The sequence below is a fragment of the Myotis myotis genome, unplaced genomic scaffold, assembly GCF_014108235.1.
Source record: "Myotis myotis isolate mMyoMyo1 unplaced genomic scaffold, mMyoMyo1.p scaffold_m19_p_3, whole genome shotgun sequence".
NCBI classification, from domain to species: Eukaryota; Metazoa; Chordata; class Mammalia; order Chiroptera; family Vespertilionidae; genus Myotis; species Myotis myotis.
Genome location: NW_023416335.1, coordinates 188,309,095 through 188,336,872, shown reverse-complemented (window position 1 = coordinate 188,336,872; position 27,778 = coordinate 188,309,095). Strand labels below are relative to the sequence as shown.

General features: G+C 47.0%; 2 protein-coding genes and 1 pseudogene across 5 annotated transcripts in view; 2 read left to right on the top strand and 1 right to left on the bottom strand.

Annotated features, from left to right (window-relative positions):
- Nucleotides 1-10,024, top strand: part of FAM234B (family with sequence similarity 234 member B) — a 25,462-nt gene extending 15,438 nt beyond the window's left edge. Inside the window, exons 9-13 of one of the 2 annotated variants that reach the window (XM_036299581.1) lie at nt 14-95; nt 2,296-2,451; nt 4,701-4,818; nt 6,730-6,950; nt 7,523-10,024. In XM_036299581.1, coding sequence (XP_036155474.1) covers nt 14-95; nt 2,296-2,451; nt 4,701-4,818; nt 6,730-6,950; nt 7,523-7,528 — 583 coding nt within the window. In that variant the 3' untranslated portion in view covers nt 7,529-10,024. The remainder of the gene's footprint in view (nt 1-13; nt 96-2,295; nt 2,452-4,700; nt 4,819-6,729; nt 6,951-7,522) is intronic. The other variant, XR_004966077.1, reaches the window with a different exon arrangement.
- On the top strand, nt 4,833-6,546 carry LOC118650954 (annotated as a pseudogene).
- GSG1 (germ cell associated 1) lies at nt 10,019-27,778 on the bottom strand. Of its 3 annotated transcripts, none has more exons than XM_036299585.1 (6): nt 27,476-27,778; nt 17,289-17,607; nt 14,995-15,165; nt 14,155-14,309; nt 12,996-13,059; nt 11,014-11,143 (listed from the first exon to the last, which is right to left on the bottom strand). In XM_036299585.1, the coding sequence occupies exons 1-5, from the start codon at nt 27,521-27,523 to the stop codon at nt 13,000-13,002; spliced, it is 753 nt and encodes a 250-aa protein (XP_036155478.1). In that variant the 5' UTR covers nt 27,524-27,778; the 3' UTR covers nt 11,014-11,143; nt 12,996-12,999. The 3 variants fall into 3 exon arrangements, with proteins under 3 accessions (XP_036155475.1, XP_036155478.1, XP_036155476.1); XM_036299583.1 differs by having other exon boundaries at nt 11,024-11,148; XM_036299582.1 differs by lacking the exon at nt 12,996-13,059 and having other exon boundaries at nt 10,019-11,148.

Sequence of the window (27,778 nt, the reverse complement as noted above, 5' to 3'; positions counted from 1 at the left end):
TTCTCATTTGTAGCCAGCCCACCCCTGGGTATTTCACTGACGATCAGACGTTAGACTTCCTCCTGCAGATACAGGATGGAGTCGGGATGAAAAAGGTAAATTCTTGGGACTCAAATCAATCAAAACACATATAAAGTATATACGTTGTGTGCAGCTCTGCGCTAGGCACTGGGAGAAATAAAGAGAACCTAAAATACATTCCTTCCTTCAAAGAACTCAAAGTCCAGCTGAATGGATAAAGTGAAAACTCACAACTCGGTGCTAAAGTCTGTAGCATCGGAAGCTTTTCTGGCTAACCTTCCTCCTGCACAGGAGACCTTCTCGTGGATTCCTCGCTTACAGCGAGGCAGTAGGAGCCGTCTGCCGTGGGGAAGGCAGGCATAAATAAATGTCATACTTCCGTGCATCCAGTGTACACCTAAGATTTCAGAGAAGGCAGGATGTCTGTGGGGGCTGGGTTGTAATGGAGGACTTTATAGAAGAGGGAAGGATGAGCAGGCACTTGAAAGTTGAACTGTATCCTGTGAGAGGGGTGGATGGGGAAGCATGCCAGGCCAGGAACACCAAGACCAGAGAGGCCCAGCGACAGAAAGGCATGGCATGTCCCGAGGACACGGGATAGTTCTTTCTCATTTTACGTGAGATTGCGTAACGTGAGGATATAATGATTGGATAGGCAGTTTTCATTTCTTGAACATTAGAAGCAGAACAAGAGTTTTCACGTTTTCCTTTTGACAACTGACCTAGCTTTTTGGTTTATCTTCACTGTAAAATATGTGTCTATATATTGCACATGGTTCCCTGAGAGCGAATTCAACACACACTCAGTCATCACCTCTAAAGGGTGCCCCATTCTGTGCCGGATACGCAGATGATGTGCTGGAGAACACAGCGTGAATGAAGGCCAGGCCACTGTCTGTAACTCATAGTCACTGGGGTGCTGTTCGCACACAGCTCTGCCACGTTGTGCTGTAATGGAGGCTCCACTGCCACGGGGACATGGAGAGCAGATGAGTGAAGGAGTCAAGAGATGCTTCATGGTGGTCGGGGGTTGGACGTGCAGAACCATAGGGGCAGAGAAGAGGTTTGCTGGATGGACGGATAAGGATGGGTTGAGGGTTCCCGCCAGGGAGGTCAGGATACAGTCAGCTGATGGAGTGTGTTGAAAGCAAAGCTGAAAAATTTGGGTGAGGTGTGGACACAGTAGGGTTTTTCGGTCACGAGCAGGGGACAGATCCAATGATCAAGTGTCACTTTAGGGAGAGCCTTCCGGAAGCAATGTCTGATTATCTTTCAAAGGAACTTCAGGTAGATTGGAATGTTCATTGGCATTCCTGGCAGGATTGAGGGAGAGGGTATATAGAGTAGGTTGGTTAAGACCTGGGTTTTAATCCTGGCTCCACTGTTTATTGGTGACCGTGGGCCATTTACATAATTTTTGCCTAGCTGCAGTTTCTGCATCTGTAAAATGGGTAACAACACTGCTTACTACTTCATAGGGTTATCGTGGCAGCTAAATGAAGTAGTACGCATGACTGGATAAAACTGTTCAGTGCTGTGTCTCTAGTCTTCTTTTCTTCCCAAGACTATCAAAGGAAATCTTGAACCGTGAGCCCATTTTCCTGTCTGCTCACTCTGAGGAGTTTGTCTTCCTCGGGCCTATGTGAGGCTGAGTCTGAGTATGGGCAGAGAAGGGCAGGACCCTAGAGACTGGAAGAATAGGGAAGTGATGGTAGAAAGAGGTGTATGTAGTCTTTTCCCCACACTGAGGAACAGAGACACTGAGGAGACAGGGCGAAAGACACTGGGCTAGCGGTAGACGGGGGAGTTTTGGCAGGTGACAGGCTCTGGAACTGTTGGGTGCGAGGTGTTTGTGGGGAAGGGAGCTAGAAATGCTGCCAGGGATTATGGATTCAGTTTCTATAATTATCCTGTGAGAGATGCAGCTAAGGAGTGCGTTTTCTCTTAATTTATTTTTCGCCTGTTTGGATTGTGCTCTTTTAAATGTGAGACTACCCTGGGGCTGAGCTACACATGCCACGGAAGCTCTCAGCACAGTGCACAGGACACGGCGTTCACTATATCATTGTTCTGAAGCGTTGCTGCTGCTGCAGGAGGGAAGGAGCAGGATGGAGCGATGCTGTTGGCATCTGTTTCAGCCTGTTAATAAATGTTATTTGAGTGTGTGTATGTGTGTGTGTGTGTGTGTGTGTGTGTGTGTGTGTGTGTGTGTGTGTTCCCTGGGCCTGCTGCCCTTCTGAGGACGGGCTCTCCTCACTGTCTTCTCTCTCACAGATGATGGTGGTGGATGGGGACTCCGGCTCTGTTATTTGGAATTACACTGCTCCATGTCACTTGAAAAGAACACCAACCACCTCAGCAGTTACTTCAGACCAGAAGTCCGTCTTCCTCTTTTGGGCTGAAGGGCTGCCAGCTGCACCTTCCAATTCCGTGAGTGAGCCAGGGAGGGTCCCTTTGTCACTTTGTCGGATGGTGGCCGCTCTGTGGGGCTGGCTGGGTCTGAAGGTGTCGTTAGACCAGCAACACCTCCAGGTGGTTGTGGGTAGAACAAAGCAGCCTTTGAGTGGGCAGAGTGGGAGCCTGCTTCCTCCTGAGCTCTGCTTCCCGCCTTTGCCTTCCAGTTACGCCTGGGGCAGCCAACCACAGCCCCTTGGCTGCTGCTACAGCAGAGGGGCCCTGCTGTGCTGAAGTGAGAGTTCACTTGGGGAGACTGTGGGAGAGAAGATCTGATACACAGAAGGCGGATTTTAGAACGTCTTACGTGCTGTATTGTGGTATTTTGTTGCTGAGTCAGGCAGAATAAGAGGTGCCGCTGAGTTTTTAGGGAGACCCACCTTGATTTCGTTCAACACATGTTGACCAGCACCTACTCTGTGCCCGGTACCACGTTCTCTGTAGGGACCTCAGGATACACTGGGAACAGTGCTGAACCTCTAGAGAAGAGAGATGGTCCCCAATGATGGGGGCCCGCAGAGACCGAAGGAGGAAGAGCCCTGAGCTCACCGACTGTGTGCTGTCAGACAAGCCAGTTAACTTCTCTGAGCTTCGAGCTCTTTATCCGCGAATGATGGTGCTAATATATTCCCTCTTACCGAGAAGGAATTCCCTCTTATCAGATTGACTTAATATCTAGATTATAGTCTTAACTCTGCTATTCCCTAAAATTGACCATGGGCAGCTTACCTAACGTCTTAACTTTTGGGGTTTTCTCATGTAATAAAATGAGGGGATTGGACCAGATGACTCAGATATAAGCATCTGAAAAGAACAAAGGCGCATGTTACACATGTGGAAATAGAAAACAGAGAGAATTTCAGATGGAAGCGAAAAGGAGATTCATTTTGTCTGGGAAGATTAGAGAGTTTTTCATGGAAGAGGTGGCATTCAAGTCGGGTTCCTAAGGGCACACAGTGTTCTAACAGGAGGAAAGGAGCTGGGTAGGGGAGTTAGTCTGAGGGAAGGGGGGTAGGATGGGTAGAGGTTAGATAGAGCAAAGTGCAGCATGTGTTTAGGTAGTCACCAGACATTCTCGAAGCATGGGGTGGGCAGGTAAGTCATTGTAGGAGGAGGCTGGAAATGGCAGATTTAGATTAGATGGTGTAAGACCTTGGTTTTCATGCCAAGGAATTTGGGCCTATGCTGTAGGTGGTGAGGAAGGAGTTTGGCTGGTCTCTTGTCCTGGTAGCTAAGCCAGAGATGTGCCCTGTCATGCCTGGGACCTAAGGGTGTGTGGAAAAGCCCTCTTCCGCTCTGTGAGCGTGTGGTGGGAGTGCGGTGGCTGCTGGCCTCCTGCCCACGCTTCTCCTCAGTGGACTCCTTCCTGTGCTGACAGTATAGAAGCAGGGGGGATAGTCATTTTTCAGGGTTTCACTTCCTCCTTGAGGGGAGACCCAAGAGGATCCCAGGAAAAGGGTGGTGCTCCCGGGGAGCTCAGTAAAGCAGCCACCACATTTCTGTGCTGTAGCCACTGCATGGCTGCACCGCGTGCTCCTGCTGGAGATCATCCCTGCACAGCAGTTACTCTGCTACAGGAGGTTCCAGTGTGCGTTTATCCTGCCACAGGGAGCTTGGAGACGGGCACTCAGGCCTTGGAATTTTTGTTTTATAATCAATGACTTGCTCTGTCTAGTCAGCCTTCTCTTCATTTCTGTAAATAAGATTTTTGTTATTAGTTTTATTTAGTCAAAGCCTTGTTCTTGATATTCTGTAAATAAGATTTTTGTGACTCATATCCTGACACTTGCAATTGGCTTTACTATCCAATGAGAGGAAATGTCGTTGGCACACTATGTTTCATACGTAGGTAATCGCTGTCTGCACACATCCCCACCTGCTGCAGGGGATGAACCAGCACTGGAATGCTCCTGGAGGTGGGAGACGGTGAGGTCTCTACCTCAGATTTCTGTCCCGGGGCATGTGCGTTACCTTTCTTCCTTTTGCTTTTCTTAAAAGGGAGAAAGCATTTTCTAACCACAGTGGTTTGAAGAAGTTAGTGATTAGTTAGTATTTTGAGCTCTTTGGAACATGTCTCATACGTCTGGGAGTTTCTCTCTCCTTGTAGTTGGGATCAGGTCTTAGCATCTGAGAGAAATGAGTAACCTCCCTGTCTCCTCTGAAGACCGTCACATGTGGGAATGCAGAATTACTTTTGTTTTTTCCTTTTTGCTCCTCATTGTCAGGATGTCATCCTAGGAACGGAGCCACCCAGCCTTCACCACCTTTACCTCCTGCACCCTGCGTTCCCCTCAATTCTTCTGGATCTGGCCAATGCCACGGGCACAGTAACGGCTGCAGAGGGTCAGTCCCGGCAACGGTGGGAGTCTGTGTACACAGAGAGGGGAGCGGATGTGCTGCTGTGTGTGAGAAGCCCGGGTCCCCAAGGGAAGGGTGTGTGCTTTCAGACGGGAGGTGCTGAACCACTAGTTTTCCTTGGTGTCCCTGGTGCCCAGGGCCATTGCTGGAGTGTTCCCTTTGGGAAGCGCACCAGGCTCACAGGGTGAGGACCCACCTCCTCTGCATCTGCTGCAAGCTGAGGGGGAAGTGCGGTGCCATTCCCAGAGGGCTCTCAGTGGTGGGGATTCATGCAGCCACTCACTCAGCAGATGTTTATTGAGCACCCGATGTATGCCAGGCACTGCACCAGGGGCTGTGAGCACAATAAGAGTAGTTTCTTGACCCTCGAGGAGCTCAGGACTTAGAAAGAATTAACTGGAGGGATAGGATGGAGGTAGATTGTTTTCTCAGGGCATGGGTTTAGGATCAGTGGAGACTCCTTTGACTAGTAAAAGGGAACATGCCCATTGCCTAGAAATGGCAGCCAGGAGAAAAAGCAAAGGGAAAAAGACCACTCGTCATGACTGTTAACATTTGGGAAGTGTTTATATATGTATCTAAATAGTATCATATAACAAAATTGGGGTCATATATTAGGGACCTTTAACTCCAGAAACAGAGCTCTGAAAACCCAGCCACTGCTACCTGCTAGTCTGGAGGTGTCCGATGGTCTCGCCCCAGAGGTTCCTTCCCCAGGCTGGCCTCAGGGAATCTGTTCCTGCTGGGGAGGACGGGGAAGACCAGGCTAGTCATGTTCCTTACATCTTTCCATATTCTCTTGCTCTTCAAAGACTTGATTTCTCCTTACAAATTTATTTGCCTTAAGGTCGAAGCTAATGCATTCTGAACTTACTGGGATAAATTGGGAACTTGCAGACACCTGTCCACGGGCTTTGTGTGTGGTAGGGGGCCAAGTAGGGAGCTGTCAGCTTACAAAATCCTGCAATTTGATCTAAATGAGTGATTTTTTAATATTAGCATAAAATACTGTTAGTGCACATTTAATAATGGTAATCAAGAATCAAGACCATTTTTATTACAACACATATTTTAAAGATGAGGCGAAATAAACATTGGCTAGGTAATAGCTTATATGATCATGTGCTGACAATCTAGGAATTCTCAGAGTTTCTAGCTTGTGGTGCTCACTTTTCTACCAAATTGGCACCATAGTTGGTATAGCCTCTCGTTTCCTGATTTGGGGCTTTCTTAGAAGCAGCTGAAGAGAAACTATGGTACAGTTCGGCGACCTTCCCGAGTAGCTGGCTGTGCGGGTCACAGCCGCCCGAGCCGTTGGTCCTGTGGCGAGATGTTTCAGAGCCTCATTAAAAATGTGTGGGTCCCCATGAAGCCCTACTACACCAGGTTTACCAGGAGATCTGGGTGAGGATGGGGCTGATGGGCCTCATCGTGTACAAGATTAGGAGTGGGGATGAAAAAGCTAAAGCTCTGAAAGGTTCGAGTCCCCCGCCTGCTCAGGGTCATCACTAGCAGCTGAGCCGAGAGCGCAGCGGGGGAGCGTCAGCTCGCATACACCTTGGCTGTTAGATGGGGACGAGGGACATGCCGTATCTAGAAGTGCCCTTTCCTTGCTGGCATGAATAAACATACTGTGAGACCAAAAAAAAAAAAAAAAAAAAAAGAAACTATGGTACAAAAGCCAAGAATGTGTTGCTTTGCTGGCATCCAGCCCTTCGCCACTACACCCCACCGTTTAGCTCAGTGCCTTGCATCTATTAGGTGCTCAATAAACTTCTTGTATGAGTTACTGAAGGAGTAAATGAACGATTGAATCTGGTTGCCGAACCAAACCACTCTTCTGTTAGTGGAAGTTTCCTGTCCTTGTTAACTGCTCTTGTTTTTGTCCTTCCTCAGTTGGAATTAACGACCTCTGGAAAGATGCCTTTTATGTTACCAGGACAACGGGGCCAAGCTCCAAAGGCCACCCAGCACCCCTGGTGGTCAGCAAGCTTAGTCTGCGGTGGGCACTGATGGAGGGCCAAATGGTCCAGCTCAAGGAGACCACCCCCAAAATTGGCCGTGGGGAGCTGCGCCGATTCCTCTCTAGGATCAAGTTTGTTGATTCTCCCTTGCAGGTGAATAGCTTCTGACACAAATATTTGGTTACTATTGAGGGTTTAGGACAAATTCTACCAACTTCAACAGTGCTCTTTAGAAAAGAGAGAGAATGGGAGCCTCTTGAGTAGCTGGGTGTCAAGAGCCAGTTGTTTCAGACCAGTGTTGTTCTCTAAGGGTGCTTCATTACCACTGAGAAATGATGCTCAGTTCTTTTCAGAGGGAGATGGTACCACCTCCCTTAAGGGACATTGGTGGGGCCATAGTTTTTATTGTTCCAGTGACCGAGGGGGGTGGATACTACTGATGTTTTCTGGGTAGAGGCTAGTGATGCTGACATGCTGGGCTTGTGGCAGTTACATAGAATTACCTTGCTCAAATGCTAAAGCCCTCATCTGTGGTCTAGCTCAATATTGAAGAGCTTATCATGGAAAAAAGAGCAAGTCTCTGGGCCTTTATGGAGGGACACTTAGGAGCTGTTGGAGCTGCACAGAAGGACAGGAAAATAGAGGAGTATTCTGACCTTCAGGTTTCCTCCATTTCTGTAGCATGAAGAAAATTCCAGCCACTGATACTTGCACCTTTTCCCTAGATCTAGTCGGATGCAGCCTTTAGTTTAAGAAGAAGTGAGCAGAACGGATGCTGTTTCTCTCCTGTCAGTATGAAATCAGTGCTTTGGAGAGAAGGAAGATGACTTCAACCTCCTTTTGCCACCCCTGCGAGGTGGTGGCAGAGCACTTTGGAAGGCACGTTGGAGTTCTTCAGTAACGGCACGAACCATGTGGTCGGGGTGTGTCACCTACTTTTTCAACCTGTGCATTAACCTCCCACCTCTAGGCACTCTGTGTGCATAATTTGGAAATGTGAATCTAATAACTGTTTTGGTTTTTGTATGTCTAACTTATAAACTCTTGCTGGGAGATTCCAGTGAAATTCCTCACTGGGGCAGTTTGTTTTGCATCATGCCATATGTGTGTGGTTTTCAGCGTTGTGATGAAATGTTTTCTAGCTGTGTCCTAAGCTCCAGGGACTCAGTTTCTTGTCCTGAAATACGTCTGGTTTGTTTGGTCATCTTGAGGCTTCCAGAGGCCTGCCTCTGCTGATCAGGGCCACTCATCATTCCTCTCCTCATACTTTCCCCACCTGTTCCTCGGCTTTTTCTCAACCTCAGCAGAGTGAGAAAGACTGATAGCAGGAGCCAGGGTGAGCCACCCCTACATTCACCTCTTCCTTATGTATCCTGTCTCCTCACACTTCCCATGTCTGCGTATTGACCGACCATAGAACCACCATATTCCCATCAGAAGGGGAGCAATGATGAGGTCCACAGGTTACCCTGTGGTTTTAATTGTTCTGCCGGTCCTCATCTTTTTTTACCGCAGTAACGTTGAAAGTGCTTCTGTGTATGCTGTCCTCAACATCGAGGAAAACTGAAGTCGGGAACAACTGAGGCAGATCCGCTCCTCTCTGCTTCATCTCTACTCTGCTTCCTTAGCATTTCCTCCTTACTGCTTCTCTTTTGCTCTCCTTTATTCAGGGATATTTTTGCTTTGCTTGCATGAGAGCAGAGCTGTTTCTGGACCTTTCCTCTTGCTCCCGAGCCCAGGATGCATCTCTTTTGCCCTGCACACCTCTTTCCTGGTAGAATCTTTGAAGCATTGTATTTTGAGAAAAACTATGTAAATACTGTAACTTTTATAATTGGTTAAGTACTTTAGAATTTTCTCCAGTGGTTCTCCCTTCTTCTACTAAGTTCTCTCCTAAACTTCTAGGCCATGTGTATTTAGCCGAGATCCCGTGTTAACTGGAGGAGAACTGCTTTCTCCCGTGAATAGTTTCGATAAGTCATCTCTGAGCGCCACTCAGGTTCTCTCTTTACTTGAGGCCGTATTTTTTAACTTGTGTTAATAAAGGAATTCAGAAGAGAGAGAGATTACGGAAAATTAGGGAGCCTGCATTGATGGGATAGTAACTACCCCGTTAGGCATTATGACATCACAGAAGATTGGTAGCAATAGCTCCCCTCAGGCACGTAGCCTGGCCTGAGGTTGGCCTTGCTATAGGTTTCTGGGCACCTTGCTGCCTTAAGTCTGTGAAAGCAAATTTGGTTTCAACACTTTGGAAGGCATGTGTTTGGGGCATGAGTAGGTCAAGCTTATTACAAACTTGAGGGACCATTAACAGTGTACCCAGGAGTATGGGGATGATTCCAGATGTACTTCTAGGGTTTGAATCTACCTGGATAGAAGAGAGTAAGGCCTAGTAGAGAATTCTAAGACTCATTATTTATAGTTGACAGAATACCTAAAACTTGGGTGGTGGTCCTGCAGCCTGGGCTGAGTCATGGAGGCCTCAGCCTGGTTCTCTACCCATGTTGAGGCCTTTAGGCAGGAGTAACGTGAAGTTGTTTTTGAGGAGCTGGTTTAGGGGATTGTTTTAGGTAGTTGTGCTGGGTGAATCCCAGAAACAATGTAAGAGGAAGCTAGAAAAACATAATGCCCCTAAATTCTTCATGGTGTGTTTGCAAATTAACATAGATTGTTTTGACTGTGATAAGTTTGACTCTCTTTGCTAAACATGGTACAAGCTCTAGATTTCCTCTCCCTCTTGCAGCCAGTACAGAAGGTGTAAATGGTGTCAGAGATGGTGGAAGCTTCATATGACCAGTGTGGCTGCGGGTTTCTTGTTCAGTGTGTCTCTAAACAACTTTTCCTCTCAGGCAACCACCCACCCAGATTTCATTCTTCATTTCCTACATGGGGTTGCCAGCAAGGCCAATGTGACAGTTCCCTAGAAATAGTACTGGCTTCTGCAAGTGCAGGGGTCTTTCTCCTCCCAGTCTCTTCTCGTTCCGTCCCTTAGAAACCCTCTCCACCCCCCAGACGGTGTCTGCTGCCCTTGAATGTGAATTGCTGTCCTTATTGCCCATGTTAAAGAAGAGCCAGCTGGTGTGTTGTCAGGAAGTACTATTTAAAGTGTGAACTGTTAGGTCAATGGGGGAAAAGGAGACATATGTAATACCTTCAACAATAAGGATTTAAAAAATAAATAAAATGTGAACTGTTACAAAACAAATAAATACCATGAATAGGAACATACTTGTGTGCCATTCTCATTCTTAACTATCAAGGATGGTTTTTTCCCCCTGTGGATGGGTGAGAAGGTGGGGATCGAGAGAGACGAGCACAGCCCGCAGCCTGTTCACTGGGTGTTTCTCCACTGGGGAGGCATAGTCCTGCCTCAGTAGCCTCAGTGGGCCATTTCTGGAAGTGGGCCTGTCCCCGCATGTGGTTGGAGCCTTCTCATCCACACTCATCTCCTACTGGCTTCTAGGATCATACTTAATTACACTTTCATTGGGTGTCCACTGTGTGGAGGCAGAGCATGTAAGAGGCAGTGTGAGGGACATCTACATGTCACAGCCCCTAGGATTGCCTTCGTTTCCTTCTGTGACTTCCAGGACATTCAAGTGCACCATGCATAATTGAGCCACAAGCATCGGCTGCTGATTTGCCCACCTCCATTCCTCCAAACCCCAGACAGATGACCAGATTGATAAGCCCTTAAAGGGCAAGAACTGCATTTTGCTTCTCTTTTTTAAAATCTTCATTGCTTAGCCCAGAACCCAGCTCATAGCAAGCAATGAGTAAAGGAGAGAAAACGAATCTGAACGCGTGAGGTATAGACAGTGAAAGGAGATTGAGCTGTGAAGGGAAAGGGAGCAGTGGCACCCGGCACGCCCCGCACAAACACTTTGTACTTGTACTTGGACATACCCTTGTCCTTAACCTCTAAAAACCATGCTCAAGAAACAGACTTCGGCTTAAGCACGTGTTGACAACAAGCATGTAAGGTGGGGCTCAGCCTGCTCTCCAAACCCACTTACTCCTAACACTATTCTTCTACAGGAGACCCAGCCAGTTCTTATAGCCCCCGGCTGGTGTCTTGTTGGAATTCCTGGTTGCGTAGAAGTCAACTCCTTCGGAGACAGGGCGGCTGGGCTGATTGTGGCTCTGGTGGTAGCTGGTCAGAGGGCCCCCCATGTGGGCTGCACTTGGCAGCAGTTGGAGGAAACACTGGTGATGGTGTGGCAGGCAACTCAGGTTTCCTTTGAAGCTCTTCCTGTGCTTGCACTGGAACTCCAGCACTAGCTTGGTGTACGTCTTGAAGGTGGTGACAGCTGATGCCATGCAGCAGGTGAAGGAAATTCAGGCTGTACTAGGAACAAACAAACATACAAAAAAAATTACACAGAATCTTTCTTACAGGTTTGAAAGAAAAATGCCCTGATCCCTTCCTTATTAGTAAACTAGGCTGATGCCTCTTAGGGATTTAGGGACATGACTGTGCTGTCTTCCACTGGGTAGCAGGGAAAGAACTGTGGGTAAAAGGACTTAATTTGGTCTGTCGTAGTAGGTTACACTTGGATGTTTCATAGTAAAAGAGAAGGATGTATGTAGTATTAATACCTTAATCAATAAAGAAATTTTAAAAAAAAGGCAGACAAGGAGTTGAGCGGATTCCTTTTCACGGAATTGATTACTTGTTAATACTGTGCTTGTTTGTACTTGGTGTGCCTACTTTTTGTATATAAACACACATACTCAGCGTTGTTGCCTACTGTTTCTCAAGCTGCAGTTACCCTTGTGTAATCTTCAAGACTCCATAGACCTGCACCACTCCCCTGTAATACTCCCCTGCCCCTTTCTCCCTGACCCCTGACCCCTCCCCTCCCACACACACTCTGCCAAAGATTTTCCTTCACTTGGATGCTGGAGTGATCATCTCCTCCCTCTTCCCTTGTTCTGAGCTTAGCAGTTTTAAGGGCCCACAAAGTTGAGTCTCAGGAAGCACTTACTACAAATTTGGATGTATTAACAGGTTGCACTAAGTGGAATTTGCCTATTATGAAAACAATTTGGTTCTCGACTTTAGGGAGTTTACAATGGATGGAAGAGACACTAGAGATGAAGGGAAGCTGGATGGATTCAACAAAGAAGAAAAGACATCAGGGAAGTTTATCAGACACGGCTCTAAAAACTTGGAAAGTCAAATCCTAAATCTCCCTGTGATTCTGGGTGGCCCAGGAAACAGGAAGTTGTGTGAGGTTAGTGAGAGATTTCATGAGTCCAAGGGATGGTTAAAGCCAGGCCACATGCTGGTACTACGTGTTCCTGTCTGCAGCCTCTGGTGGTGGCCCCCATGATGTAGTCACAATTCTTCCAGGCAACTGCCAATGGGTCCAGAAGACTGGAGGCCACATGCTTGGAATTATGAGTGGACAAAGTAGACTCAGGCTGGGGAGGCTTCTGATGGGAGTTTTGCAGTCTGAGCTCTATAGTAAGGCCAGCAATGGCTTGGAGACAGGCAAAGATGAGAAACAATGAGTCTGGGAAATGAGCTAAACTGATACGGTGGCTGGAGAAGTAGACCAAAGACCCAGCCTGAATCAAATAGCATGTATTATGCAGCGAGAAAAGGGATAGGCTCTTGTAACGACATGTAGAGTTTCCATATTGCCTTCTTTAGCGTAGAAACTCGAGCTGGCGCTGCATCTTTTCAGCACTGTTAAAGTCCATAGCACTATCCAAATAGTTACTGTCAGTTCAGGTTGCCCCTGTGCCTGAATCGAGCATGTGCTTCAAGGGAGAAAGTGAGGAACTCTTAAGCAAAGGGGATGTTTATCTCGACTATATTTGTTTTGTCATGGTTTTCTAAGGCTTAGAGAATGACTGTAGGGGAAGTTTTATTTCTAACACAGTTTGGTGGAATCAGAATGGAGGTAGGAAGAAGTTAGTCTTCATTACAGGAGAAGAATAAGCCATTCACAGGGAATGGAATTCAATCCAAATTTCAAGGCCAATTGACCATTTCTCTGTCCTCTAATGCCTCAAGTCATAAAAAATATAAAACATAGAGCATCATTTCCATAAGCCATACACAATCAGTCTTGTTTCCCAAGGGCAACATACTTATCAGGTAAAGAAGCAATTGCAACAGTTGTACCAGCGGAAAAACTGGGCAAGACAACAGCCTCACAAAACAAACTAGAACCCCCTCTGTACCTGTTTAGAAGGTGGGGGAAGAATGGGTGTGGCCTGGTGGTCCAGCCCTCTGATTGACAGGCTTCTGGAATGAGAGGTGAGGAGAAGGTACAAGAACACAAAGCAAGTGTCTATATGAGGGAAGCAAATATAATGAAAGTTGTCTGGGGGAGGGGCCAAAGGTTCAGGAGATGATGGTAAGCACTTCCTAGAACAGTGATGGCGAACCTATGACACGCGTGTCAGAGGTGACAAGCAAACTCATTTTTTTGGTTGATTTTTCTTTGTTAAATGGCATTTAAATATACAAAATAAATATCAAAAATATAATCTTTGTTTTACTATGGTTGCAAATATCAAAAAATTTCTATATGTGACAGGGCATCAGAGTTGAGTTAGGGTTTTTCAAAATGCTGACACACAGAGCTCAAAAGGTTCGCCATCACTGTCCTAGAAGGTCCACCCATAATTCCAAGCATGTGGCCTCCAATCTTCTGGACCCAAGTTGGCAGTTGCCTGGAAGACTTGTGAGTACATCAGGTGGGCCACCATCCCCAGAAGGCCTACAGAGGGAGCAGGAAGGCAACACCTTTAGAGAAAGGCTGACATTGCCATCTACAGGGAACTAGACTTCAGAGCACCTTTCTCATTGTGTATCAGGTGCAGTCACAGGTCCGGGAAGACGAATCTGTCAGGGAGACTCCCTGAATGCAGGGGGACTTTCTGCATCAGGCTGCCCCAGACTTTAGAGCTATGGAGAACGTCTGAGTCAATGCTGCACTCAGGGCTACATTCCCTTTGACTTCTCCCCACCCATACCCCCAACGTGAGCTTTATTCTTGATCTGATATATGCATCTCTTACTTCAGCCAACAGTCTTGAAAAGCTCTGTGTGTCACAATGGAAAAGTAAACCAAGCTAATTTACACATCGAGGCATTGCAAAGAAAAAGAACCTAGGGATAAACCATTTCACAAAGTACATCATGATCTAAGATGACATTTCACATGTTATCTCAATTTAAGATGGAAAACGCTTACAATGTACCTCATACCTCTTCCCTCCCACATACCCCGCCCAAGGTTCCTCTTTCCTCCCCTCAGGGCAGAGACCAGCCAGCCAGCTAGTGCTTCAGAGGGCGCAGAGGACACCCACCCTCTCCAGCCCTGGGGGCGCTCACCTGACATGACAGAGGAGATAGCGGCAAAGGCTCTCTCAGCTTGAGCCCGCAGCCAGGGTTCCCGGTGAACAGCAAGTCCGTTAATAGGAGGAGGAAACTGATGAGTTCAAGTCCGATGCAGGCAAACCGGGCTCCCAGTAATAGCCATAGGATCTCTGTCGGAAAGCAGAGGAAGAGGCACTCTCACCCTGCCAGTTAAATAACTGGACGGTGAACCATCAGAAGGGAAATTAGGTGATGCCTATTAAAAGAGAAAAGCCTTGCAGCATCAGAGAAGGGGAGGGTGAGACAAAGCTGAAACCAGCTGGGAACATTCCTTAATTTGGGGTTCTTTTTCTAGCACCCCACAGCTCTCACTCTACTCGGTACCCAACATATAATCAAGTAAAATTGATTGACTGTAAATACTGTTAGAGAGATTTGAGAAATCATTGAAATCTTGTAGTAATAGGCTTTGCTATTTATCATTGTTTTTTCTCTTTTCTTAATTTTGGACAGCCAGTTTTGTTTCCTCCCTCCCTCCATGCCTCCCCTTTTCCTTCTATTTTACACAGACACAAAAATATTATTGGAGAAAAAAAGGAAAAACCTAAGCTTTTCCACATGGTTACTTGGCAACAGGAGTAGGTCAGAGCTGTGGTTTTCTATTTGTGAACTTGATTTTCCCCTGCTGTTTCTTTCCTTGCATGCCTGCATGTGAATGAAAGGCAGCTCTAGAAGGAATCTGTGTCAGCCCTTGGGAGCTCAGAAGAAGAGAAAAGCAGGAGATCATGGTACGATTTGGATCCAGAGAAGCCCCAAAACTCAATGGCAACTAAGTTTGTTATCAAACCCACATACTTGCCACAAGCCCCAAGGGAGGGTGGGGGAGGAAAGCCTTCTCCATTAACCGCTTCCCTCCATATCTGAGAGTGGGGTGATGTAGGCCTTGCAACGTGGCATATTCCAGTAGTCCTTTCTCACCTCTCTTGGTTGGTGGTGTGAGTTCAAGGGAACCTCGGCATTTCTCCCCTGAAACAGACAAGGGTCAGTTTCTTGGAGGTGCTTCCTTGGACAGTTGGGAGGAAATCTGTCCCCAGTCCCATACCCAGCACCACTCTATTTGTTGTGACGCAGTGCCTGCCCAGCAGACAGTAGGCAGGCAGTAAACGGCTCTTTGAAAGTAGTTAAGAATGCATGGAAGAATGAATGGCATAGACAAGAGTCACCCGAAATCAATTTCTCAATTCCTGATAATGAAGATGACAATGTTACCCTGAGAGGGAAATGTTCTCGCTCCTGTTAATGACCCCAGGAAGAGTTAATGACTCCAGTGTTAACCCAGGCCATTTGCTGAGGTGGTCCCACTGGTCTGAATGGCTCTAAATTGTTTAGGGACTGGGGTTGGAGTGGTATTAAGTGGCACAATACACATTTATATTCCTCTTCTGGCTCCTTTTCCCCTTAGCCCAAGCCAGGAGAAGGAGAAGATTGCAAATTGTCTGTGATTTGGGGCTTTACAAAAGCTTCAGTACCAGGTGACTTTTGAATGCTTTTAGCAGGAAGCAGGGAGGGTGATCTTGACGTAATTGCGCTAACCTGAGGACCAGGGGTGAGGGTGCATGCTGACACCGGAGTCCTGACATCCTTATAGGGCCTAATTACTCTCTCTGAGCTTCAGTTACCCTGCTTTCAACATTACAAGTAACTAGAGGCCAGGTGCACGAATTCGTGCACATTGAAAGGAAATTAATTAGAAGAAATATTTTAGTATTGCTATTCGCTCTTTATAATAAAAGTGTCAACCAAATTCATGATCGACAATGACAGATGGAAAGACCTGCATTCAACTGGCACCAGTGAGATATATATAATTTGCTTAATTAGATCTGCTTTCTGATTTAGCTAAACTTTTTCCAGCCCAGTGAAGCACCCCAACTTCTCTTTCAGGTAATTGTCAGCAATACAGCAGTAAATATCAACATGAAGCAGATTAGTCTTATAGATCATGCGGTAGAACAAAGGGTGAACTATTTAACTGTAGCAGTGTTTGACTATATTCTGTGCAGTGAGAAAACCTGAAGTCATTTTCAAGTTCCACCATTTCTTACTTCTTTTCAGTTGGGTCAAGTTTCTAAACTTTTTAAATCTCTGTTTTCCAGCTAATGAAAAGAAAATAGGATTCTACCTAGTCTCCTATCTACCTACTCCAGGACTTCAGTGAGGATCAAATGAGATGAGGCATGTGAAAATGCTTCATAGACATTTGGTTAAAGTGTGAAATGTTTGCACCTGTCTAAAGCAAGTTGTGTCCTGGGCTGAAGAAACTCCAAGGAGGCTAGTCACTAGGAAGAGGAAGCTGGGCGTTGCTACGTGTTATCATTACCCGGTGCCCACAGCCACCGTTTCTGGGCTGGGCTGGGCTGGGCTGTGGGCTGCATTTTGCACCATGGGGGTCTCGACAGCATTGGCTGCAATCTGATGGGCTGTCGCTCCATGGTGGTGATGGGCCTGTGTCCCACTTGGGGGAAGCCGAGTGCTGCTTTGTCGGCACCAGGTCTGCAGTGCCATTTCTTTGTAAATGGCCAGTGCCTGTCCCAGCAGCTCCTGCATTGATCATCTGCCCTCTGGTGGTCAGTGAGCATCATAGCGACCGGTCGAACAGCTTAGCATATTAGCCTTTTATATATATAGATACTTAGAATGAGAAAACCCTTTTTTAGGAGGGAGGGAAAGGAAGGGGCTTTAAGGGCGATCTACTCTGATCCATCTCATTGATGAGAAAATCGAGGCCCATAGAAATGAAGTTATCTCGATAAGGTCACAACTGGGCAGAGCAAGGCTGTTCCTGTAATATCATCTCTCCTTTTTTGTTTCTAAACAGCAACTTCAGTTTTCTAGAATGGAAATCCTTATACTGTTGGAACCCTTTAAGGGTAATGCTATTTTAACCCAATGAGTCTACTAGACAGGCAGGAAGTGAAAAGCCAGATGGACTTTCATCCTTATTAAAAGGGGGTTCCCTAAAGAGAAAGCACACAGTACAGTGGTGGGAAATGCTGAGCTTGGGGGTGAGGCCGATGTGGTGTGGGAGAGGGCTATAAGATCCCATGGGGGGAAGGAGGTGGTCAGGCAGCTGGGGATGAGGAGATTACCTGGTTCTTCCACAGTTTCCTCACAGGATAGCCGCATGCCACTCCGGAGGGTATGGCAGGAGAATTGGTCATCCCCAGCCTCCCAGGTGCATTGCACCACCTCCTGGGATGATGTGCTGCTGCTGCCCCCATCCAAGGGCACTGGCAGCTCAAGGCACTTGGTTGCCAGACCTTCTCTGCACAGGGGCTTGGGCACCTTCTGTGTGTCCACAAACCAGGAGTTGCTGAGCAGGAATGCTGTGGAGAGGCCGAGTGATAGCAGGTTGAGGATGGCAGATAGGAATGTCCATTGGCCAGAGAAGACCTTCGGGAGCTCCATCTGTAACAGACAGACAAGGGGAGAGCCTGCTTTCAGACCCTCCTGGGAGATCTGGACACCCTTCCCCGTGGCTCCCTAAGCTCAGGCCCCTTTCCTCCAACCTGCCGGTGCCACCAGCTGCTTTGAGTTTCCTCCAAAAGAGCCGCGTGGAAGGTGGGCTTCAGCTGGCCTGGGGCAGACACCCTAGCGATGATTTTATTTAAGCCGGACCGTATTATACTAAAATGCTTACTGAGGATGATCCGAAGAGGCATCAGAGAATACCTCAGTCAGAATGGGGTGAAGCCACTGAGGCTAGGCTATCGATCAGGTTGAGAAAAAGAATTGGGAGCACTCTAAATGCTCTTGCTGGTCATCATTTTTGGTGTTGTCTGCATTGAAAGGTAACACTGCATTTAGTAGCACTGACTCGCTGAGGTGTCTGTTATGGTAACTGAGTTTTCCCTGTCTTCTTCCCTGCATCATAGGTTCCTCTGAGAGGGGAACGGGGGGGGGGGGGGGGGGGGGGGGGCGGGGGGGGGGGGGGGGAGTGGTGTCCTATCAGCCAATGATTAACTGGATCACAGGGCTGGGGCCTTTGAGGATAAAAGGAAACAGTGGGCCCACTGGGATGGAGAGCAGAGGGAGCTGCGGGTTCTGAGAGACCTGATTATCTGGGTCCAGCTTTCTATACATGGCCACTGAGATGCAGGAATCAAATGGAAGATGGCTGCTTGGTGCCCATGGAGGCTGCGCACCAAGTGCCGAGGCCATGGAGCCACGGAAAGGGTGACTTTGGCTGGTGGAGGGGCACTGCTCGACTCACAGGGGGACACAGGGTGTGGCAGCAGAAAGGTCCATGGCCCATGTGGCTCTGGTGGGAGCCCCTGACCTTGTTATTTTTAGTCTAAGAGAAGGGCTATTTGAAGAATGACCGAAGCTAGACATTTCAACTTTGGGGAGTGGTGGCTTGGAGCCAGATTTAACAAAAATAAATTTGACAGGTCTTGCACTTTGTGTAATGGAATGGTTTATACGATTGTGTTAATACGTTCTGAATGGAAAGGAAGCCCATACTTAGCTGCTGACAGATGCTTCTTAAAGTAAACCATCTTGAGCTTTCCAGGGGATCTCTCATAGCAGAATTAATCAGACCCAAATCTGCTTCGCTTAAGAGACGTAAATAAAACCATAGCTAAATGGGATAGGCCCATTAATCTGCCTTTCTCATCATCTCCAGCTTAACATTTTCTACATTTAACAGAGAACTTTATCTCAGAAATATAACAGTTTGTTCTTTAGACTTTCCAGGGACTAAAACAGTGCAGGCTACAGACAAAACGTGGATTATTTTATGGCAATAAGAAATATACAAGATATATATATATATATATATATATATATATATATATATATATATACACACCAATATACAAAACATGATAAACTGTTTCTGGAAAGCAATCTGCTAATTCGGTGTGTTTTTTTTAAGCACTCAAAACAAATTAAATCCACCAAGAACTGTCAGACTGTATAAGACTCTGGGTGACCTTGGTAAGGACTGAAAAACCACAGCACCTGGAAGGGAGAAATATCTTCTATTGCTAGATATGGGAATCATATGTTGGCCCATCACCCCCACCTGCCACCCTCCCAGCAAAAAAAAACAAAAAACAAAAAACCAGAAGAGTGTTTTAATGTTGTTTTTAGTCATGGAAATCCTATTGGTTTTAGTTATTCTGTTACATTCTAATTATCTTCCTGTCCATTGACTGAATAGGAAATTGCCTTCCAGATAAAATACCTTCATTAATCATTTTGTCTAAGGATTTAGGCAATTCTACATTTTCAACAACTTTATTTTCAGTCTTCGGTGGCTTGGAAATTAGTTTATCATCATCATATCACATCAGATTTCAATTGTACCCTTGCTTCATTTCAATTTACACATATTTTTAAGTTCTGCAGGTTATTCAGAAATAAGAATAATGAACCCCACACCATGTACAACCACTTTGCAGCACCAAAGTGACAACGAATTTAAGGAAAGGTGATTTGAGAAACAAAAGATGAAAAGAGCTTGGAATGTAGCCCAATTAGGCTGCTTTCAGAAGGAGTGCCCACCAAGGATAGATATAATGACCCTCATTCAAGAATTATCTTTGACACCTATAGTACTGTACTTCTCATCACATATTTTATTTTTACCCCACAATATGCCTTTCCCCCCCTCCAGGATCCACATACCTCTTGAATGGAAGAACAAATCTAATTTTTCAGGGGTTTCCTTAAGGTGATCATGAAGCAGCAGCAGCCATAAGGAAAGTTATATCTTTGCATATGCTGACAAGCCCCATGCCAACGTCATTCTACTCCACAGAAAAGGGACAATGAGTGACTTTCCGACACTTGGGTTCAAATCATTAGGAAGTGCATAGGTACCAAAATGTCACTAATTCTTCCATCAACATAGGTTAACAGAAAAACTCGTAATTAACATACGCTTAACGTAGGCAACAAATGGGTGAGACAGTCACACCTCTTAGAAGAATCAGGTGCAAAATAACTATGCAATGTATGTTCTGAGCAATGGGAGGGTGAAGCTAGTTAGCTTGGCCATGGTCAGACTCTTGCAGCCTGTGTGGAAGGACTGCAGGATGCCATCTGGGTTCCAAATCTCTTTGGTTTAATGTTGAAAAATTGGAAACTAGCCTTCCCACCCTCTTCTCCCACCCCTTACCATTCCTCCTCTTCTCTCTCTCTCTCTCTCTCTCTCTCTCTCTCTCTCTCTCTCTCTGGAGCACCTCATGATTAAAGGCTGCCTTCCAGGAAACTTGGGCATTTAATAATTGACAATACAATCATGGCCCAGCTGTTCTGGGAGATTATGTGGGAGCGTTTGCCAATGGGGATCTGGGATTAATCATAGAAAAGCAAAGACCTGCACCCACAGAGGGACATTTCTTTACAAAATAAGTGATGATTTAGTTTCCATCCCACTGCCATTCCCTAGGTAACTGGTGTGAATTGTTTGGGCTTCATTTTATGGCAGACACACAAATATTACAGGATCACTATTGATGCAAAGGTTTTCATCCCCTTGTGTAGGGCTTTCCATCTCTTTAATAAGCTCTATTACCTGCAATGTCAGAGCTTCATAGAACTCATGGATATGAAATAGCTTCCTGGTATCTTGGGTGGTCTCCACCCTCCAGTTAGCATCATTACTAATGATTATTAACATCATCCCTTTGCATGGAATGCTGAGACAGTCAGAGAGTGTTGGGTGGGGATGTGGTGAGGATGCAGATGGAGTAGAATAGGAGACAAATAAGTCCCAGGGTCAGCAATGCTACAGCTATCTACCATTTCTCCCTGATCTCCAGGCAAAGGAATGACAATTTTTATTTTAAACTAGAGGCTTGGTGCACAGGATTCGTGCACTAGTGGGGGGGGGGGCATGGTCTGTGGGGATTGGCCCACTATGGGAGTGCCGCTCATCCTGGTTAGCCGAGCAGTGCTCCCGCTGTGGGAGCCCACTGACCACCAGAGGGCAGCTCCTGCATTGGACATCTTCCCCCTGGTGGTCAGTGAGTGTCATAGCGACTGGTCAACCAGTTGTTCTGGTCGTTCCACTGTTCGGTCACTGGGCTCTTATTATATAGGATGGTTTCTAAAACTTAAAAAAAAAATCTGACAAATAAATAAGGTGTTGATTGCATATATTCTTGTTCTGGTCACCTAGAAGTTCATGTTGTTCTTTCTGTCCTCAAAAATCATACCAATTAGGATGACAAGGGTGGGAGACATTCTGAATTACCTTTTTACTTGGTGATCTGCCTTTCATCAAGATTAGTGTGAAAGTCACTCATTCTTTAAAAATGAATGGGAGCTGTTCCCTCCTCTCTGTCCTTGTCACACTGTACCCCTCTCCTAACACTTTGTCTTGATTATAAATTTCTCTTATTGAGAGCAGTAATTCTTCATTCTGACTAAGCCTCAGAACTATCTGAAACTTTGGAAAGATGTAGATTTTTGGACCCCCATCCTGAGATTCCATAGTTTTGGGGTGAGTCCCAGGAATCTGTAATTTTAGGACACTCAGTATATACCCAGGATGGATTTCTTGTTTCTGGCTCCACATGTAAGCAACTTGTATATTGCCACTTTGACCTAACAATTGGTGAAAAGCTGAACAGACTGAAAAAATATATAATCAGGGAATTAAGATAACACCTGGCTTAACTGGTGTTGCTCAATGATTGAGCATCGACCTATGAACCAGGAGGTCACTGTTCGACTTCCGGTCAGGGCACATACCCCGGTTGCAGGCTCCATCCCCAGTAGGGGCGTGCAGAAGGTAGCCGATCAATGATTCTCATCATTGATGTTTCTATCTCTCCCTCTCTCTTCCTCTCTGAAATCAATAAAAATATATTTTAAAATAACACCTGTTTGACTCATTTTAGGTTTATATTTAATGAAACCCTCTATTCCCACCTCTTCCAGATTCACCATCAACCAAGTGAAGGTTTTTCCCATTCTGTGTTTGTGCTGTCAGCTTAGGGAATCAAAGGTAGGCTCTCCTCAGAGTGTTTGAATTAGTCTACCTTTTAGCCAAAGGAGCCTCTCTGGATCTCACTTCTGCCACCCAATATATTCTCTATTCTTCTCACACTGATGTGAACAGTCTATTTGACGCAATATGCTTGTGCCCAGACATAATTCCCATATCACCCAATGACCCTTCATTCGTTGTGACAGAACTCCCTATCCGCTGGGACCAGGGAGCAGGAATTCTGTGGTTACAGCTCATGATGGAATTGGCTGCTGGTTTCCTGGCTACAGTAGTCATCACAACGCTGGGTGGCACCATCTCCTCAGATTCTTCCTCTTTAGTCATGTGCTCCTCACCAGTCAGCAACTGTGGGTGAGGTGGCGGCTCCTCCCTTCGGGATTGTTCTCTTTTCCTCGGTTGGCCTGCTCCCCACACTAATCTATAGAGCACATGTGTCAGCCTTATGGAATTCAGGGCTTCGAATGAACCAGGATTGTTTCCTTTAGCACATTTTTGTGGCCAATGTCAGTTTTCGGTGATTCAGTTGATCCTTAAGTATTTCCCATGGGAAGTGCTATGCCACAGTATCAGAAAATACAGTTATCTTTGTTTCCTGATGAATTCTGTGCACATTCTTACTTAGTTGCACCCTCATTCCCTGTCCACCCCAGAACAGTGAACAATTCTTTTCCCTTCTCTCTGCTGACACCCTTCAAATACTTGCAGGCACTCTCATATCCCGCTTGAGTCACCATTTGGCACAGTCTTATGTCTTTGGTTTTTATTGCCTCTGCTCATAAACCGCACCCCCTGTGTCTTAATAGACTGACATTTGCCTTCTCCAGGGAAAAGCGGATGGGAGTGGCCAAGTCTTACAAGAGGAGGCCTAGAGGTGGATTAAGCTTCATCGTTCCCCCTCTTATGCAGGCCCCTCCCAAGACCCTGCTATCTAATTTGTACTTGTCATGTTGTATTGTTTTTCTTAAAGAGTGCCTCCAAATTATGTTATTTTAGGCCTCTCCAAAGCCTGAATCTACCCCCTTAGGAGGCTGTGCATTTTGTGTGAGTGCTTGGCTGGCTGGCTGGCTACTAGTTGTGATCAACCTTGAGATCCCACACCGCCCATCCCAAGGATCTTGGGCCACAATGTCTAATTTCCTCTCTCTGGCAAAACATGAATTTTGTGCCTGGCCACAAAAATCAGAGGCTAGCATCCCACTCACTTCCTTTCATTGTAATTTAGGCGTGTTAATATTTTTTTCTTCTCTTTCCTCTCTTAGAACAGAAGAAGTACTAATTGCTAGTCAATGCAACATAAATATAATTAGGTTCAGCCCTGAAGCTCGTGATTCAGCACAGACACGAAGATTCCACATCTCAAAACAGTATTTAACTTCTGTTTGTTGGACTGTTACCATCTCAGGATGAGCCCCACAGGGATAGATATGCAACTCAGTGCTGATGACATCACAAAGCCAAGGGCTGGGACCAACCTATATTTGTAAGGTTCTCAGTCACTGTTCCCTACACTGTACAAAACCATATTTCATAGGCATCTATGAGAAACAATGGTCTTGGGACCACACATACTGTGTAAACAGGAATTCAATTTGTGAGTCCACTGTAGATAAGAGGTGATTAGAACAATGGGTAAGCACACTGAGCCAGAGGAGACTGTATAGCACACCACTTCCCTGAGGTCAAAGCCTGGGGCTCAGGTTTCCAGCTGTTTTTTTTTTTTTTTTTTTCACTATCCATACTGGAATATTCTCCCAACCAAGGTTCACTCACCCTTCTGGGCAGTAGTTCTCTGTCCTTCTCCCAAGAGTCAGATTTCTGGCCCATGCCCATTAATGCCCTCCTCCTTGTTACTCAGTAGGTAAAAGGCTGGACTGGGGTGTCAATGTGTGGGCTCTCACTGGCTCTGATGGACATGCACTTGTTCCTGCATGTTCTGTGTGCCTCTGTCATGTAACTCATCACATGGTTTACTTGTCTGTTATGCTCACATGACTTGAGTAGTTAGATATGGTAGCAGCCAAGTTTTATTCATTGTTGATCCTCAGAGCCTAGCCCTGTCTAACATCCATGAATGAGTGAAGTGTGTAATGGAAAGGAGGCCCATGAATACAGTTAGGGAGTCTATTAGGTGAAGATAAGATGTGAATAAAGAAAAGTGTCCCAACAGTCTCTGATTGCTGAAGGAGAGAGGAATCCTCCTGATTCACATATATAACAGCAGTGAGAGTCCACAGACCCACAGACACACCACACCCTCTGCCTTTCTACACTGATGCACCCCTAGTGTCACCAAACAGATCCTGGCCAATACATTTCCTCCCACCTGTGGAAACATTCCTGCTTTGGGATGACCAAAGCCCTGATAACAGCAATGATCTCATGAACAAGTATTATCTTTAGTTCACAGAGACCAGGGTACAAACACATTGCTCAAAAGCCAGAGACAGTTGGGAAATGTTTTGTCCTTTCCCAAGCCCGATGTTTCCCTAGGGATTGGAGCCCTTATGGATGATGTATCTTGAAGCATCTGAGATAGTGCTGCTATAATTATATATATTTTTTACTTCAGTGCCTCATATTTGAGTGTTCACCGATGAAGATCACAGAAGGTCTTCACACAAGACATTTTGACACTGGAAGGGAAGAGTAATGCCAGCAACATGCCCATGCTGAGTGTCCAAAATATTCACGTCACTCTTGGACGCTTAGCTCTGGGATGCCCCAGCTTCGGGTCAGTCTCAACTGTAGCCATGTTTAATGTCCACACGGCCGCAAATGCTCACAGAACGAAAACGACTCCTTTCTTCCTAACGTGGGTCCCAAGTTCTGGGAACACGTCTACTCATGTTCAGTGGGAAGGACCACAGTAAAGCATCTGGGGGCCTCTCCAGTGCGTCGCCTTTCCCTTTCCGCTTTTTAATGTAATTGTTTGAGGGCTTTAGCTCTAGCAGTCATTTCCAGGAGAGGAAGCCGCCTTATTCAATGTCCCAAGCATCTGGAGTGAATCAGCGGGTCAGCCACATTTGCACATCCTGTGGGGCAATCGCTCACGCGCGGATCACGGAGTCCTCGGGGCTGCTGGGCCCTGGGCTCTCGGGGACGCGGGGCGGGGCAGGGCTGCGGGCCCAACGCCAGTGGCCTCTGGAGGGGCGCTCAGGGCGCGGCCGCGGGCAGGCACGGCGGGGCCAACCCATTTCCGTTCCTGGTGAGCCGCCCTCGTCCCTGCTATTCCTGCACTCCCTCCTCCCCTTAGCCCCCCTCCCCCAGCAGTCTGGGTGCGGGAGCCCGGCCGAGTCCCCGCCAGCTCCCCTTCGCCCCCCTCCCTGGATGAGTAACACCCCGCAAGCGGTTTACTACGGCGCCGGGTCGCCTAGCAACGGGCGCGCGTTGCCACGGCGACGCGCCCGGGGAGTGTTTTGCATTGTTTGGCTGGTCCCGCCCTAGCGGCCCGGGCCAGGACTTCCCGGAGGGCGGGGCGGGGAGCCGGGGTCCTTTCTTCCTCCCGTCCTCCCGCGTCTGAGGAGAGCCGCGTCGCGGGGCCCCTCCCAGAGAAGGAACCTTCGAGAGCGAGCCGGAGGGCGGGCGGTCTTGGGGCCAAGGCCGCGATGGGGCGTGGCCGGGGGCGCCGCCACGTGGACGCCGAATTGGGCGGGGGCTGCGAGCGAGGCCTTTCGGTGGGGCGGGCGGCAGGGAGTGCTGGGGCCGGGTCACCCGAGGTATTCTCCCACCCGGGCCTGTGGGTCCCAGTGTCAGGCACCTCCCTGCGCCCATCGTTCCGGTCCCTAGCTCCTGTTCTAAAGCCAGGCTGTGTCTTTGCCTCACTTCTGTGAAATTTTGGGGCCACGAATCCCTAAGCAGACCTGAGTTCTAGTCCTTTCTCACCAAGGGACGATTTCCGGAGTTAAATTAGGAGAACGAGCTGAGGAAGGGAACCACACTGTGTACCAGACACCTTGCCAGACTGTTCTCCAGCACCTGCTCGCATGCTCAGCACCCGAGGAATCAGATTCGGAGCAGCTGGCTGCGCAAGGCCAAGCTAGTAAATGCGCCCGACTCATCCGCAGGCTGCCCCTCGGGAAAAGGGGTAGGCACGGCCACCTTATCACATGGTTCACTTTGCAGGCCGGATGGTGGAAACTCACCCAGAATGAGGCAATGGGTTACGTGTACTTTACACTGGTTTTCAGGTAAAGACTGATAACCAGACTCTCCCGCATTCCCCGAGCCTCTCCTCATAAGCCAGTGGCAAATAAAATTTACCCCGGCTGGCCCGTTCTATCATTGTTACCCACTTTTGAGGATTCTTCAGTTGAGCATCTATTCACTTTGGGGCTGCTTCTGCGGTAGGGAGCAGTCTGAGCCCACACTGATGGCTCCTCAATCACTAGCTCTGCTCTGCAGTCCCACTGTGTCCCCTTCTTAGGCCCTATCTTATCCTTTCTTCTGAGACACCTAACTTCTAGCCAACGAGCAGCATGCCACATTGCTCTGTGCGTGTGTGTGTATTTCTCTAGCTAACAGTAAGCTTCATTTTTCTCTCTTGAGAATGGCAAGATATATGATAATGAGAACTCTTTCTTAGGAACCTTTTGAGCTGAAGGTTGGTAGTCCCCAACTTTTTCAAATGGGAGGCAAGTTACTTTCAGATATAGGTTCTTACCTAAACAAGCCAAGACATCTTTGCTGGCCGTGAGGGTCTTCCCGGGTCTGGGAGGCCCCCTGCAGATTCTCTCAGATTCTCTGAGACCAAAAGAGCGTAAGGTTATGCTCTCCTTAGTTCCAGCAGATTCCAGGCCGGAGCTGGCTTCCAGCAGGACCCTAGGGGTGCCTCCTCATTCTTTGGAAGAACTTAATATCTACTCTTTCAGTTCAGTAGGGTCATATGCATCTTTTCCGTTCCCACCACCACTGGGCCTTTGAGCAGGAGCCAAATTTTGGCAACGGGGATCATACAGATGGAGGGGAAAAAGAAAAGCTAGGGGCTGTAAGCAGCTCTGGGAACAGAAAGGAAAAGTAAGATGAAGAGGCAAAGGAAGAAGAAATGGACATTTTTCATAGAAGATGATGAAAGAGCAAGAGGCCATGGTATGGACATCTCTGGGCTTATCAATAAAAACTGGGCTTAAGTAATATATTTTTATTCCATTTTGTGTAATCCTATAGTGTGTTCTCAAGTTCCTTACCATAAGCTCATGAAATAAATTGGTGAATTTGTATAACCTGTATTACAAATCCAACATTCCGGGATACACATGAGAGAAGGGATAACACACGAGGTAGTCATGGGATGTCAAAAATAAAGGTACTTACCTTCTGGGTGAGACAAACATTTTGAGTCAGTTGAGAGGACTTGTTCATTCACTTGAAGTTCTGAGTCAAAGAGTTTCAGTTTATCGTCTCTGTTTTAACTGGTTGAGTGGAATGAGTATCTTGTGTGAAGATGAATCAGGCTCCCTCTTGCCTGCAGAGTGCTAAGGTGGTGTAAGGTGGTCTGGAGAGGATGGAAAGGATGTCCTGCAGCTAGTATACCAGTCAGGGTGGGGCTGGCTGACACATGAGGTTTACTCTGTGACATCACAGTGGCAGGCAGAGAGGCTGCGCCCTCTCCCCTCC